The following is a 15,266-nucleotide window of genomic DNA, read 5'->3' as shown; positions in this document are numbered from 1 at the left end:
ACTTATCAAGCTCCTCAATTTCTCACAAATTCATCATGAACTCCCCTTCATTAAGCCACTTTGGTTAACATTTAATTTATATCCTGACGCTGCATGGTCTTATTAGTAAGGGTTTTAATAACAACCCACAATGGAAATCTCAACTACAGATCTGTAGTTTCTTGGATCATTTTTGCTACCTTATTCATAGAGAAGAAAGCCTTCCTTTAGTCCCCTGTCATCCCAAATTTCAGCTGGTTTAATGATATGAAGAGTCATAACTGATCATGGCAATACCCATGGTTCTCTTTAGAGATTATGTAATCGACCTGTCTCCTGATTGAGAAAAACTAAGGCAATAAAACTCGAGCATAGTTGCAGATATATTAACTGTTTTGCCCGACCCATACCTTGTTTTTCTTAGTGTATCTTTAAAAATAAAAATTTCATTCCTCTTGCTCCACTCAATTCAAAATTTGTCTTTGCCATTCTGATGCTTTTTGGTATTTAAACAGTTTCAGTTTGCACGCATTTTATTCATGGCCTTAAATGTCATGCCTTCTCTGAATGCTGCTTACTTTTATTTATTCATTCATGGGACTTGGGCATCGCTGGCTGGCCAGCATTTATTGCCCATCCCTAGTTGCCCTTGGAGGGTAATTGCGATCAACCACATTGCTGTAGCTCTGGAGTCACATGTAGGTCAGACCAGGCAAGGATGGCAGATTTCCTTCCCTAAAGGACACTGGTGAACCAGATGGGTTTTTTCCGACAATCAAAATGGTTTCAAGGTCATCAGTATTCTTAATTGCAGATATATTTTATTGAGTGCAAATTCTATCATCAGCCATGGCAGGATTTGAAACAGAGTCCCCAGAACATTAGCTGAGTTTCTGGATTAATAATCTAGTGATAATACACTAGGCCACAAGCTCCCCGTGCTATTCAAGTAGGCAGAAGCATTTAAACTTCTGCAGGGTACAGATTGATTCAGTGCATTCAAAATTGTCTCCTGACAATTTTGTCTATGAAGTCTATGTCCGTAGACCCTCCACTTTCCCAATCAAACCTCCCAGCCAACTCTGATGAGACTTCCAAAGCACGCAGTTGATCCTCTTATAATTATTTAGGTCATATGTTTTGATAACATCTCTAATGCTTCTATTAATTCCAGACATTGAATCCCTGCATTACCAGCAGAGATATTATTGTCCCTGTTGATTTCTGGTAATCTGAAATTTCCAACTATTGTTGTTTAGTTTCCTTGTTTGCTACCTTCCTTATTTTATCCCACAGTTCTAGAACTTTTACCTTGGTTTGAGTTGATGGGAATCGGGATAACACACCCCAATAATAGTCTATTAGTTGTACCCAAAACAATTCTGTGTCTGGTCTTTCTTTATTCAGTGTCTTCTCTCACTTGTGCCTCAATATTGGCAAGTAACGGTTCCATTATTGTAGATGAATTAGAATGTTAGGACATTATGGCAGAGAATTTCCAATGATCATTCTTTGCAAGTTCCAAATTTTACTGCTCCAACTTTTTGGAAAGATCATCTGTCATTTACTGGCAAACTACAAATTGCTCAAATTAAAACTGAATTTTTGAATCCAAAATTTGAATACAAATTGAAAGATAACAGCTTATATGGGCATCCGATGTAATACATGATTTCTGAATTTTTTTTTATAGATCAATCCTTTCAATCAATTTTGACGGGCTCACGTTAAGGATCACGAATTAAATATAAACTACTATATTTTCAATGCAAATAGACTGGAAATTGTAAATTGGGGAACTGATAAACCACTTCTGTATAAATCATGCATAAATCAAGCTACTGAAAATAATTACAATGAATATGCAGGGAAAAAAGGAAAGTACAAGTGAATAACCACATGTTGTGATCCACCTTCCTGGGAGGGGCTGGATGTAGCTGAATTGAACAATCAGAAACAGGTTAGAATTTAACCTCTGGAATTCTTTCTTCAAACTTCTCTCTTCTCCTTTAAACCACAACTCAAAATCTACCACTTTGACCAAGTGCTGGTCACCTGTCTGAATGTCTTCTCCTTTATCTCAGTGGCAATGTGTGCTGATTATACATCTTTAAAGGGCCATGAGCCATTTTACTCTGTTAAAGTTGTTATATAAATGAAACTATTCAGACAGATTCATCACTTATCAAATCTGTGAATCTTCAGCTGATGTGCCCTTAGATGAGTGTTAATGGAAATGCTCACTCTAATTTACTCAGATGTTAAGCACAAGTGGCAATAGCCCACTTATAAACTCAGAGAAACAAAGGTTGAGTATGGCTGTCATTCTCCATTTGGACGCACCACAACTTTGGCATGTTTATTTTTTACACCATCTTAAATCAAAGTCTTACCTTTAGTTAGGAAAAACACAGGCTGTCTGTCCAGTTTCTGGTTAGTGCTAATCATGATTGATCTCTCAGGTGATTAGCAAAGGTAGTGGTTATATTCAATTCCGATCCTGGGCAACAGCATCATTCAGCACCAGCCTGTAACCTAGCAACTAACACCCTACAGAGAGAAGATGCCAGGCCGCAGTCCTTGTCAGTATTACATGAAGCCTGATAAATCTGTCTCGCTGTATAATTCAGATTTTACACAGTAGCATGTTGGCTGCTCACCAATTCCCTCCCTCCGTTATGTCTGGAACTACATTCAAAGGCTTTATTGTAGCTGCTATTCACAGCTGAGTCCCGATTTCCCACTTCCGTTCGAGGCTGGGCCAAATTCTGTGCCCTTCCTCGTGCTGTCACTACTCAAGGCTGCTTCCGTTAACCTTGATGTTGAGAGTTAAGCAATAAAAAGAGTTAACATTTTAGCATATAGAGTGCGCGTACTCCCTCAGACAGACAGCAGTTGATAGCCAAAGAATATCCACCAGCAGAGCAGCGATCTGGTGATGAACACAAGGCGCACACAGTCAAGAAAAATACCGGCCATTTGCCCAGTTTGTTATAGAATATTTCTCAGATGGTCAGCAAAGGTAATGGTCAGATGTCTGAACAGAACAAAGCTGGGGCATCTGGGAAGGAAGGGAACAGGAAGATAAACAAGTTGGGAATCGAGGTCTGTTAGATTTTGATCTTAAATAGGTGGTTTTCCTCAGAGTTGCCATGTCTAAGTCAGCAAAGCAGGGCTACAGCGTATTACCAAGTCTGAAATTGGAGTTTGGTGCCATGCCAGATTTAGGGTTGCAGGTCTGGACACTGATTTCAATCCTGAAAATTAAGGCTCAAAAGCACTCCATCACTGAAAAGTAAGTCTAACAGTCACAAGCTAAATGGCATTACATTCAAACAGAATCCTCTTCTGCTGCTCATGGGCATAAGGGAAGGAATCTGAAATATTTTCTTCAAACGCTTTGGCTAACCCTGGTGAATGATGAACAGCTGTGCTAGTCACAGCAGTGTTAAACAACAAAGGAGCAGAAAACAAAAGGAGGGAAGACTAACACAAAGAAATGCAGAAATTATGAAATGCATGATTGAAAATGTGCAATTTGCACAAGGTGGTGACAGCTGCAGTAAGGTTGCAAAACACCTGGAAATGCTAAAAGAGCTGCTTTATCCTGTAAATGGGTCCAAAGATTATGAATAACGTAGCAGGCCATCCTTTGAAGAATAGGATGAGGGTTTTGTTTAGGATTCATTTCAAGTTTTATACGTACATCAGCATCAGACATGGGCGGCGCCTCCTCCATATCTACTTCATGCTTGCTGGCAGCTCGCGAGGCTGATCCTTTGGTTTCATGTTGTAACCTTTCACTTTGTTCCTGGGCCTGTAACAAAAACATCAGAACATCATACCTCTCACAACATTGTATATGGTCTTGGCTCAATGCAAAGGTTAACACTGTTGGGGATATTTACTTATCAAGTTGATAACGTTTGGTTTTATTTAAAGCAAATTGGGTATATATGATTTTGTACCACCACAGCCAACTGTGAATCCAATCATTTCAGATGTGGTCAGTTCACCATCTGTGCAAATTGACTAGACATTGCTGCACCAAAATTAAGACCAGAGCAGACTTAAGATTTCGGATTCCCTCCAACCTCCCACTTTCACCCCACCCACCCATCCATCCCTCGAGCTGTTGCTGGGTCCAGAGCAGAGCTGTGATGCTTTGTATATTTTTTAAGGTTCCCCTTTAGCTTTTAGTCATGTTCTTTATTTTTATACTGTACTGGGTGTAAAACCTCCATCACTAATTTGTTTCACTGTTCTGATGATGTGGATCATGACCCTCTTTTTCAGAAGCTCATCAAAACAAGAACACATTTTCCCATGTATATTAAAAACCTCACATCTGTACAAAAGCCATTTACAAAACTTTACTCCCAATTATCAAAATTTCCAGTTTGATTTTCCTGTCCACATTCACAATACTAATTGACTACATAAGCTGAACATATTGTGCTGACACTCTTCCACCAGTGGAGACACCAACTTAACCACTCCCAACTCCTCAAACCTGTACTGTTGAGAAATTCATGTTCCAACTAGCGGTGCATTTGCTTCCTAATGTTCTGAGTCTTGCTTATAAAGAGAACATAAAAATTGAATATATAAAATTAAGCATCCCATGGGTTTTTAAAATGTGGAATAAATGTGGAATCTGCATTTGAATCATTCTGGCCTGGATGTCAGCTTCCCAAGAGCTGCAATCGGTCTCTGACGCCATACATGCAAAAACAAGAATCGACTACTACAAAATAAATTTCTTCATAATCCAGTCATTTAACAACATGGTGTTTTATTTCATCTATTTTCACTTTTAAGTCTGTCTGCGCGTTATAGTCTCAACATTTTATTGACCTTAACGTATTCCTGGTCAGCTGTTAACCTGTAAACGTAAATTGCCTGTACACATTAAAATAAATTCTCCTTTATCTCTTTCACTTCAAATTTTTGCTTTTTATCTCAGATTTGTTTTTTCAATTAGAACTGATACAAAAGTCTTTTCTAATCTCCCTTAGCCTTGTTTTTAATCAGAAAGAGAGAACAGTTTAATTTTTTCACTTTTTACTTAGGTTTAGTTTTGATACGGCATACAGTAGAATCCATAAATTTAAGGAAATTTCCCAATTCCATTCTTCTCTCTGTGAAACAAGTGTTTAATATTATGTCAAAATGGGCTAAATTTTAGGTATGTCCCCCTCCCTCTCCCAGCTTTGGTCTGGATTTCCCCCTGAAGATTTCCCCTCTGTCACTCTATTGAATCCTTTTATCATTTTAACCAGCCCTCAACTTTCTAAATAAAGTCACACGTTTATACTACCTATCCTCATTTTAATTCCTTATGCCCCATATCACTGCTGAATCTGGATGTTGTATCTCCTCCAAAAGTCAATATTTCTTTCTCAAGCAATGGTGCCCAAAATCCAATGCAGCACTGAAGACTTAGCACTGAAAAGTCTGAACAGAACTTTCTCACAAGTACTGTAACAAATATCACAATGTTCATTACAATAAGAAACTTTTGCACCATGATGGAACATAATAAATGATGTGTACTAACTGAACATTAACATGTCTGCATTTCGTATAATTTTATTTACAAAGCTCCCGGATAGCAGTCTGAATAATTCCATGAAGTGGAAGACACACACATGGAAAGCATTGTTCCGCAGTATTGAAGTATGGTTAGGTGACAGTTAGCTGCTAGATGAATCAATAGTTACTATACTTTAATAAATAGTCAGTGGAGGAAGATATGGTAGCTCAGTTTCAGAATAAACCCCAAATTTCCAAAAGCACAGAGTGGAATAGTTTTCTTGTGAGAAACAAAGCTGATGATATGTAACACACAGATACACAAATAGCAATGTAAGGCAGCATTGTAGGAGTTAACCTAGAGCATCTGTTCCAATAGAATGGATGGATGCAAGTACAGCTGTACTGGGATCATCTAAATGAAATTACACTACAAAAAATTCAAAATAGGACAAGACAGACAACCACACACACTGTTTATTCTACTTACCGCAGCAGTATTGATCTCTTTGTAACCATGCCGATATGTTTAAATTAAAACCGTTCCCTAATAGGGAATGGTGCTTGAATTTCAGCTAAAGTATGATACTCACAGATCTGCTCTCTCTCTCTTCCCAAACTGCCAGTTCCTTCGATTCTATTTCCTCAGGACTCATACGTACCAGGTGAAATGGAACAATCTCTTCTCGCACAACACGTCGGAAGAGCCCCTGTAAGACAAATTGGTTCGACTTTATCCAACTGTAGAGATGTACTTTCACAAGCTTCATGGGTGAACACAAAAGGTATTTATTAATAAGTATTGTACGGCAGCCACATGGCTGTAGCCAACTCCCAAAATGTTTCAGTCTAGGAGCCTTTTTTCATCAGGGGGTGATTCGAGTCCCAGATAGTCATACAGGCCATGTGACCCTTAATCTATTGTGTTGCTCTTAGGGGGACAATCACCACATCCCTCCCCCTTTAAGTCTTTTATACCTTTTTCAATAACTGACTAACTCATTAAATATTAACTAAACATTATGAGTTGAACAATTAAAGAGTCTCGGGGAGGGGGGGGGGGGGGCACTGTTTTCAGTTTCTTACAGAGCAGTGTAATTCTGTTGTCTGAGATGCTTCCACAGGATCGATGTCAACAGAAACTGCAATAATGGGTACCTGGTACTGTTCTGGCACAGGCACCTCTTCTGGCACAGGCAATTCATCACTATTTGCTTCCATGGAGATATCAGTTACGTTGATAACAGATCAACCAAGCATTTTAGTGCTTACATGTTCAAAAACATTGCTTGATGGCTGGAGTGTGTCTCTACTCCTCATCTAGTCCATGTGCTGATAAATGAGCTGCCCCTCCATGTCCACTTGGTATAAAATTACAGTCTTAGAGACAATAATTCCAGGGATCCAACTTGATCCAAGGCCCAAGTTTCTCAAGTATTTGGCTTCGCTTATTGTAAATAATTGTGCTGTACTAAGTGAATTGTGGCTTGCTTTCTGATTACTTTTACTGGCTTCTACCTCCTTGCCAAATTTGGAAACACGAAACTCAATCTCATTCTGAGGTGACATTTCATTAGCAGTTCTGCTACTGGAACTCCCATTGTTGTATGTGAAGTGGTATGATAGCCAAGGAGGAATTGCGGGATTTTGGTCTCCAAGGTTGGAGTACTGTGCGCAGTTCTGATCGCCTCACTACAGGAAGGATGTGGAAGCTATTGAGAGGGTGCAGAGGAGATTTACAAGGATGTTGCCTGGATTGGGAGGCATGCCTTATGAAGATAGGTTGAGGGAGCTAGGTCTCTTCTCTCTGGAGAGACGAAGGTTGAGAGGCGACCTGATAGAGATTTATAAAATGTTGAGAGGAATAAATAGGGTGGATTCTCGGAAGCTATTTCCCAGGGCTGAAATGGTTGCTACGAGAGGACACAGGTTTAAGGTGCTGGGAAGCAAGTACAGAGGAGATGTTAGGGGAAGTTCTTCACTCAGAGGGTGGTGAGTGAGTGGAATCGGCTACTGTCGGTGGTGGTAGAGGCGAACTCTCTGGGGTCTTTTAAAAGACTCCTGGATGAGTATATGGGATCTAATGGCATTGGGAGTTACAGATAGTTCTATGGCTTGGTAGGTATAGATGTGATCAGCGCAACTTGTGGGCCGAAGGGCCTGTTTGTGCTGTAGTATTCTATGTTCTAAAGTTCCTCTTGATGGTTTCTTTAAGCCAAACTTGGAAATTTGGATGGCTGTCGCAGCTGGTCCATTTGAAGCTGGGTCATAAGGCACAGTTCCAATATGTTTAATATTGTCAAGAGCGATGATGTTTTGGAACTCAGCAATTGTGAATATGATTCCATTGTCTAATGCCATGACTTCAGATGACCTGTGAAAAGCACTGGCATAATCTTTCAATGGTAGCCTGTGATGTGGGTTTCCTCTGGATGCTCCAGCTTCTTCTCACCGTCCAAAAGATGTGCAGGTGAGGTTGAATGTCCCAACATGTGTAGAGTAGGGAACTTAATGGGGTAACTGCGAGGGAATACTGCAATAAGGTTTGGGTAAGATGTTCTATTGAAGAGTTGGTGCAGACTGAATGGGCCAAATGGCCTGTTTCTGCACTGTGGGGATTCTATGGTGGGGTTTTATGATTCACCTCAAAAACGTCCACCCATTTAGAGTGTGCATCAATCACAAGCAAAAACAGTGCGTCCAGGAATGGACCAACATAACCCATATCGATTCATACCCCTGGCTAGCCAGGCAATTCCCAAGGCTGCAGTGGGCCTGTAGCAGGCAAACTTTATTGCAGCTGGCACAGCTGACAGTGTTTGACCAGCTTCACCATATCAGCATCAATACCACACCACCGCATAATTCCGGGCAAGCACTGTCATCTTAGAGATGTGTAATTCAGTCAGGAGCAGCTCTCTGCCTGGTTCAAGAACGACTACTCCAGATGCCATCCTGACAATTCATAAGAACATAAGAACATAAGAAATAGGAGCAGGAGTAGGCCATCTAGCCCTTCGAGCCTGCCCCGCCATTCAATAAGATCATGGCTGATCTGTTGTGGCTCAGTTCCACTTTCCCGCCCTCTCCCCATAACCCTTAATCCCCTCTCTTATCAAGAACCCATCAACCCGCTTCTTAAAAATATTTAGCGAGGCAGCCTCCACCACTTCAACGGGCAGAGAATTCCAGAGATTCACCACCCTTTGAGTGAAGAAGTTCCTCCTCAACTCCGTTCTAAACCGCCTCCCCTTTATCTTGAGGCTGTGCCCCCTAGTCCTACTGTCTTTTTTGAGCGGGAAGAGTCTCTCCACCTCTATCCTATCCATCCCATTCATCATCTTATACGTCTCAATGATATCTCCCCTCATTCTTCTAAACTCTAACGAGTACAAGCCTCTCCTCATAGCTCAATCCCCTCAATTCCGGTATCAGCCTAGTAAACCTCCTCTGCACTCCCTCCAGGGCCAAAATATCCTTGCGCAGGTGCGGCGCCCAAAACTGCACACAGTACTCCAGCTGCGGCCTCACCAATGCCCTATACAGCTGCAGCAAGACCTCCCTACTTTTATATTCAATCCCCCTCGCTATGAAGGCCAGCATCCCATTCGCCTTCCTGACCACCTGCTGCACCTGCAAGCTGGGTTTTTGCGACTCATGCACAAGGACCCCGAGGTCCCTCTGCACCGTCGCCTGCTGCAGTTTTTCGCCACGTAAGTAATAGTCCTTCCTACCGTGTGCAGTAAGTAATTTCATTTCCACGGAAACTAGTTCATTTACCCATCCCAAAGTATTTTGTGTTTCAGTTTGGAAAGGGGGGAATCTCGACTGATCCAGTTCCTGATCTGTTTTACACGAGTGGCACAGTGTCTAATAAACTGAACGCCATGATGATTTCTTGTGGTACTGGAGATGCATGATATTTTCTTGCAAGGGTAGGTGGTTAAGAACATCCACATTCACAGTGTTCCAGGTCAGTGCTTGGAAGTATAGTCGCAGGGAGACGGAGTTAACACCCATCACTGAATTCTTGCCGAGGTGATCAGCAGGAAGTCCTTGTCCTCTGGAGACCCAGGAGTGGTTTGTGGTCAGAAATGACAGTGAAGTATCTACCATGCAAGTTCTGATGAAACATCTTGATGCCAAAGACCACTGATAGCCCTTCCTTTTAAGTTGTGAGTTGTCTTTTTCAGCAACATTCCCTATTGGCCTTTAAGAGCCATTGTCCATTTCATGGGACAATACCACATGGAGAGTCAATATCAGTTCTTTAGATTGGTCAAGGTGTGCCAACAGGTGTCATAGAATCCCTCCAGTGCAGGGAAGCCATTCGGCCCATCGAGCCTGCACCGACAATCAACCTAGGCCCTATCCCCGTAACCCCACATACTTACCCTGCTAATCCCTCTGACACTAAGAGGCAATTTACCATGGCCAATCAATCTAACCTGCACATCTTTGGACTGTGGAGGGGAAAACCTGGAGGAAACCCACGCAGACACAGATAGAAAGTGCAAACTCCACACTGACAATGACCCGAGACCAGAATTGAACCCAGGTCCCTGGCGCTGTGAGGCAGCAGTGCTAACTTCCCAAAGTGATTTGGACTTGGGGTTGTAAGATTGCAAATAAGGTAATAGGTTTGAATTCCACAACCACTTCGAAGAATTGCTTTGCGTTTTGCCTCCTCTCCTATTTCTTTTGCTTGGAATAACACCCATGGTCCTCGTCATAGTGTCCAATCCTCCATGAAGGAGTCAAGTGGGTCTATTTGCTCAAAGAGAGGCATTCTGGTGAGTACCAACTTTTAGACTTCAACTGAAACAGGATGCTCACAGGTGTTGGGCCAGAAACAGTGTCAGGATAACTTATTCTCATCACCAGACATAAAGATGCACTATTACAGACTTCATTAGTGAACACAAAGGTATTCATTAATAATTGTATAGGTGCTGCATGGCTGCAGCCAGTTCTCAAAATGTCTCTGCCTAGGAGCCTCTCTCACCATAAGGTGATTCCACACCAAATCTAGGTCATACAGGCCATGTGACCCTTGCTCTGCTGCATTGCTCTTAAAAGGACAATCAGTGCACAAATATAACTTGAAAGAAAAACAAATAGAATTTAAAAAATATGGCTAAGGCCACAAAATGTGGTATTTAACACAGATTCAGAGAGCAATAACAATAGCACCAATTGACTGAGCACAGCAAAAAGCATAATGTCATAATGGTTTAAGTTGTAGGGATAGCCTTGAATACAGAAGCATAAAGATACCTGGTTCCTGGGGTTCTTCAAATTAAACATAATACTTCGGTATCTGCTCTTGTACTTGCTGTGAGTATCTTGGAAGAGGATGAACAGCTCCTTTTCAATGCTCACTGCTATTTTTCCTATTGCATCTTCCGTTACATCAATATCATCACAGTCATTTACCCTGTGCAAGAAGTACAGAAACAATCAGTCACTGCCCTAGTAACAAGAACATATCGTTGTCCATTTCAAAACAGGGATTATATATGGCACTCAACATGTTTGGAAGTGACCGTTAAGAATTAACATACTGGACAGAATACAACAAAGGGTAAACTACATGTGAAACTGCAGTAAACAACGGGCAGCTTCTGACCAAAACAAAACTGTCATATTTTATTATCTGCTGAGCATCTTCAATAGTCCATAGAATCAATAGCTGAATTCAGCTCATCTGGTATCTGATTTATGTTATTGTGTATTTATTCAAATGTTGAATTAAAAATCATTTTCCAAATGCTTCCTTCGCTCTTCTATTGGCTCATCTGGGGGGAATGACTTTTTGGCACCCACAGCACTTCAACTTTTTGTTTATTTTTCTTGCATATTCCCAATGTGACAGAACTGAATGCTACCATCCAGATGTTTACTCACATGTACTGCCTTCTGAAAATGTCACAGCTCTGGGGCTATTTTCACCTAAAGTACTCTGAGGCACTGAAGCCTCAGCACACTTCCAGCCTTCTGGCTAGGAACAAAACAAGGATTCACAATTACAACTTGGAAATTGACCATTTGGAAGGGTACGCCAAGATAGAACAACAGACTTCCTCCTATATAGTTACTGCATGATCTTTTATGACGTACACATTTGATTTGCATGCAGATATCATAAAACTTAGAAATGCAATATATAACTGAGGGGAATAGTAACAGGCTTCAGGAGGACAGACTGGTGAAGTGGATAGAATTATGGCAGATGACATTTATCAGTGAAGTGATACATTTTGGTGGAGGCACAATACAAACAACAAAGGGGATACAGAACAGGGAGAGCTGCGAGTGTATTTACAAAATACTTTGAAGGTGACAGGACAAGTTGAAGGCGGCTGTTAAAAATATTACACAAGATCTTTTGTTATATAAACAGAGGCATAGTGTACAAAAACATGAATGATATGCTTAACTAGTACAGAATACCGGTAGGCTGCAGCCTATTCCGGGCAGCACAATCAAGAAAAATGTCAAGGCCTTAGAGGATGCAGAGGAGATTTAACAGAAAAGCATTAAAGGCTTCAGTTGCATGGAGAGATGACATAAACTTAGAGGTCAAAGGGAAATTTTGTGGAGGTGTTCAAAAGCACAAAGGATTTTGATAAGGGCGGCACAGTGGCATAATGATTAGCACTGCTGCCTCACAGCACCAGAGACCCAAGTTCAATTCCTGGCTTGAGTCACTATCTGCGTAGAGTTTGCATGTTCTCCCTGCGTCTGTGTGGGTTTCCTCCAGGTGCTCTGGTTTCCTCCCACAGTTCAAAGATGTGCAGGTTAGGTTTACTGGCCATGCTAAATTGCCTGTGTTAGGGGAAATAGCTATAGTAAATATATTGGGTTATGCGGATAACGCCTGGGTGGGTTTGCGGTTGATGCAGACACAATGGGGCAAATGGCCTTCTTTTGCGCTGTACGATTCTATACAGTTAATGAGGAAAAACTGCTTCGAGTGGCAGAAGGGTGACCAGTGGACACAGATTTAAGGTAATTGGTAGAAGAACAGCAACGATATGAAAACAATTATGCAGTTATGATAACCTGGAATATAATGCCTAAATGGATGGTTGGAACAGATTGAATGATTTTCAAAATGAAATTCAATATATACTTAAATTGAAAACATTTGTACAGCTATGAGAAAAGAACAGGATTGTGAGATTAATTGGATAGCTTTTTCAAAGAGCTATCACAGACATGTGCAGAGTGCTGTGATATTCTAAGGTATTGTACTCTGCCCTTGGGATGGTGAGCTGGATCTGGAGGCCTCAATGCATCTTACTGTACTTGTCAGAAAAACACTGGGAAAACAGGATCGTTCAAATAACTGACACATCTGATGGACTGACATCGATAACAAAACTCAGCAAAATACTGAATGTGCAAGTTGGATCAAGTTCAACTTCAGACAAAGAGGTACACTTTGGCTTAACTGACAAACATATAAATAAACTTAGAAATAAGAAGTAGAAAGGGTCGAGAACTTCAAGTTTTTAGGTGTCCAGATCACCAACAATCTGTCCTGGTGCCCCATGCTGACACTATAGTTAAGAAAGCCCACAAACACCTTTCTACTTTCTCAGAAGACTAGGAAATTTGACATGTCAGCTATGACTCTCACCAACTTTTACAGATGCATCATAGAAAACATTCTTTCTGGTTGTATCACAGCTTGGTATAGCTCCTGCTCTGCCCAAAACTGCAGAAAACTAAAAAAGATTGCAAATGTAGCCCAATCCATCATGCAAACTATCCTCCCACCCATTAACTGTCTACATTTACCGCTACCTCGGCAAAGCAGCCAGCATAACTGAGGGCCCCACACATCCAGACATTCTCTCTGCCACCTTTTTTTGGGAAGATACAAAAGTCTGAGGTCACGTACCAACCAACTCAAAAACAGCTTCTTCCTTGCTGCCATCAGACCTTTGAGTGGACCTATCTTGCATTAAGTTGATTTTTCTCTACATCCTAGCTATGACTGCAACACTACATTCTGCACTCTCATTTCCTTCTCTATGAATGGTATGCTTTGTCTGTATAGCGCACAAGAAACAATACTTTTCACCATAAACTAATTCATTACAGAACAAAGAGATCTAGGGGTACATGTTCATAGCTCATTGAAAGTGGAGTCACAGGTGGACAGAGTGGTGAAGAAGGCATTCACCATGCTAAGTTTAATCGGTCAGAACATTGAATACAGGAGTTGGGACGTCTTGTTAAAGTTGTACAAGACATTAGTAAGACCACACTTGGAATACTGTGTGCATTTCTGGTCACCCTATTATAGAAAGGATATTATTTAACTAGGAAGAGTGCAGAAAAGATTTACAAGGATACTACCGGGACTTGGTGGATTGAGTTATAAGGAGAGGTTGAATAGGCTAGGACTTTTTCCTTTGGAGCGTAGGAGGCTGAGAGGTGACCTTATAAAGATCTGTAAAATAACAAGGGGCATAGACAAGGTAGATAGTCAATATCTTTTCCGAAAGGTAGGGGAGTCTAAAACTTGAGAAAGTGAGGGGGCATGGGATCCAAGAAGACGTTGCTCTGTGGATTCAGAACCAGCTTGCCCACAGAAGGCAAAGAGTGGTTGTAGATCAGTCTTTTTCTGCATGGAGGTTGGTCACCAGTGGAGTGCCCCAGGGATCTGTTTTGGGACCCATGCTCTTTGTGATTGTTTTAAATGACCTGGATGAGGGAGTGGAGGGATGGGTTGACAAGTTTGCTGATGACACAAAGGTTGGAGGTGTTGTGGATACTGTGGAGGGATGTCAGAAGTTGCAGCGAGACATTGATAGGATGCAAGACTGGGCGGAGAAGTGGCAGATGGACTTCAACCCGGATAAGTGTGTGGTGATTCACTTTGGCAGGTCAATTATGATGACAGATTATAATATTAAGGGTAAGACTCTTGGCAGTGTGGAAGATCAGAAAGATCTTGAGGTGCGGGTTTATAGGACGCTCAAAGCAGCTTCGCAGAAAGAGGATGTGGTTAAGATGGCATATGGTGTACTGGCCTTCATCAATCGAGGAATTGAGTTTAGGAGTCGGGAGATAATGCTGCAGCTGTATAAGACCCTGGTCAGACCCCACTTGGAGTACTGTGCTCAATTCTGGTCACCTCATTACAGAAAGGATATGGAAGTCATAGAAAGGGTGCAGAGGAGATTTACAAGGATGTTGCCTGAATTGAGTGGCATGCCTTACGAGGCTAGGTTGAGAGAGCTCAGTCTTTTCTCCTTGGAGAGACGAAGGATGAGGGGGGACTTGGTAGAGGTGTATAAGATGATGAGAGGTATTGATCAAATGGATTCTCAGTGGCTTTTTCCCAGGGCTGAATGGTTGCCACAAGAGGACACAGGTTTAGGGTGCTGGGAAGTAGGTACAGAGGAGATGTCAGGGCTAAGTTTTTCACTCAGAGGGTGGTGGGTCCGTGGAATCGGCTGCCGGCGGTGGTGGTGGTGGTGGGGGTGGATTCGATAGGGTCTTTTAAGGGGCTTTTGGATAAGTACATGGAACTTAGTAAGATGGAGGGATATAGGTATGCCTAGTAGGTAGGGGCACGTTCGGCGCAACTTGTGGGCCGAAGGGCCTGTTTGTGCTGTAGTTTTTCTGTGTTTCTAGAGGGCATAGGTTTAAGGTGAGAGGGGAGAGACACAAAAGTGTCCAGAGGGGCAATTTTTTCACACAGAGGTTGGTGAATTCTGGGACAAGCTGCCAGA

The 15,266-nt window shown here is 41.7% G+C and overlaps 1 protein-coding gene across 4 annotated transcripts in view; it reads right to left on the bottom strand.

The window, feature by feature from the left end:
* Positions 1–15,266, bottom strand: part of LOC145353786 (death-inducer obliterator 1-like) — a 120,810-nt gene that overhangs the window by 35,770 nt on the left and 69,774 nt on the right. For all 4 annotated transcript variants that reach the window (XM_080204590.1, XM_080204591.1, XM_080204593.1 and 1 more), the window contains exons 9-11: positions 10,792–10,951; positions 6,108–6,224; positions 3,686–3,796 (exon numbers count right to left, since the gene is read on the bottom strand). In XM_080204590.1, coding sequence (XP_080060716.1) covers positions 3,686–3,796; positions 6,108–6,224; positions 10,792–10,951 — 388 coding nt within the window. The remainder of the gene's footprint in view (positions 1–3,685; positions 3,797–6,107; positions 6,225–10,791; positions 10,952–15,266) is intronic.

Source organism: Carcharhinus amblyrhynchos, chromosome 16 (assembly GCF_965287045.1).
Source record: "Carcharhinus amblyrhynchos chromosome 16, sCarAmb.v2.hapA, whole genome shotgun sequence".
NCBI lineage: Eukaryota > Metazoa > Chordata > Chondrichthyes > Carcharhiniformes > Carcharhinidae > Carcharhinus > Carcharhinus amblyrhynchos.
Note: the sequence above shows the minus strand (reverse complement) of the source record. Positions and strands in the feature narration are given on the sequence as shown.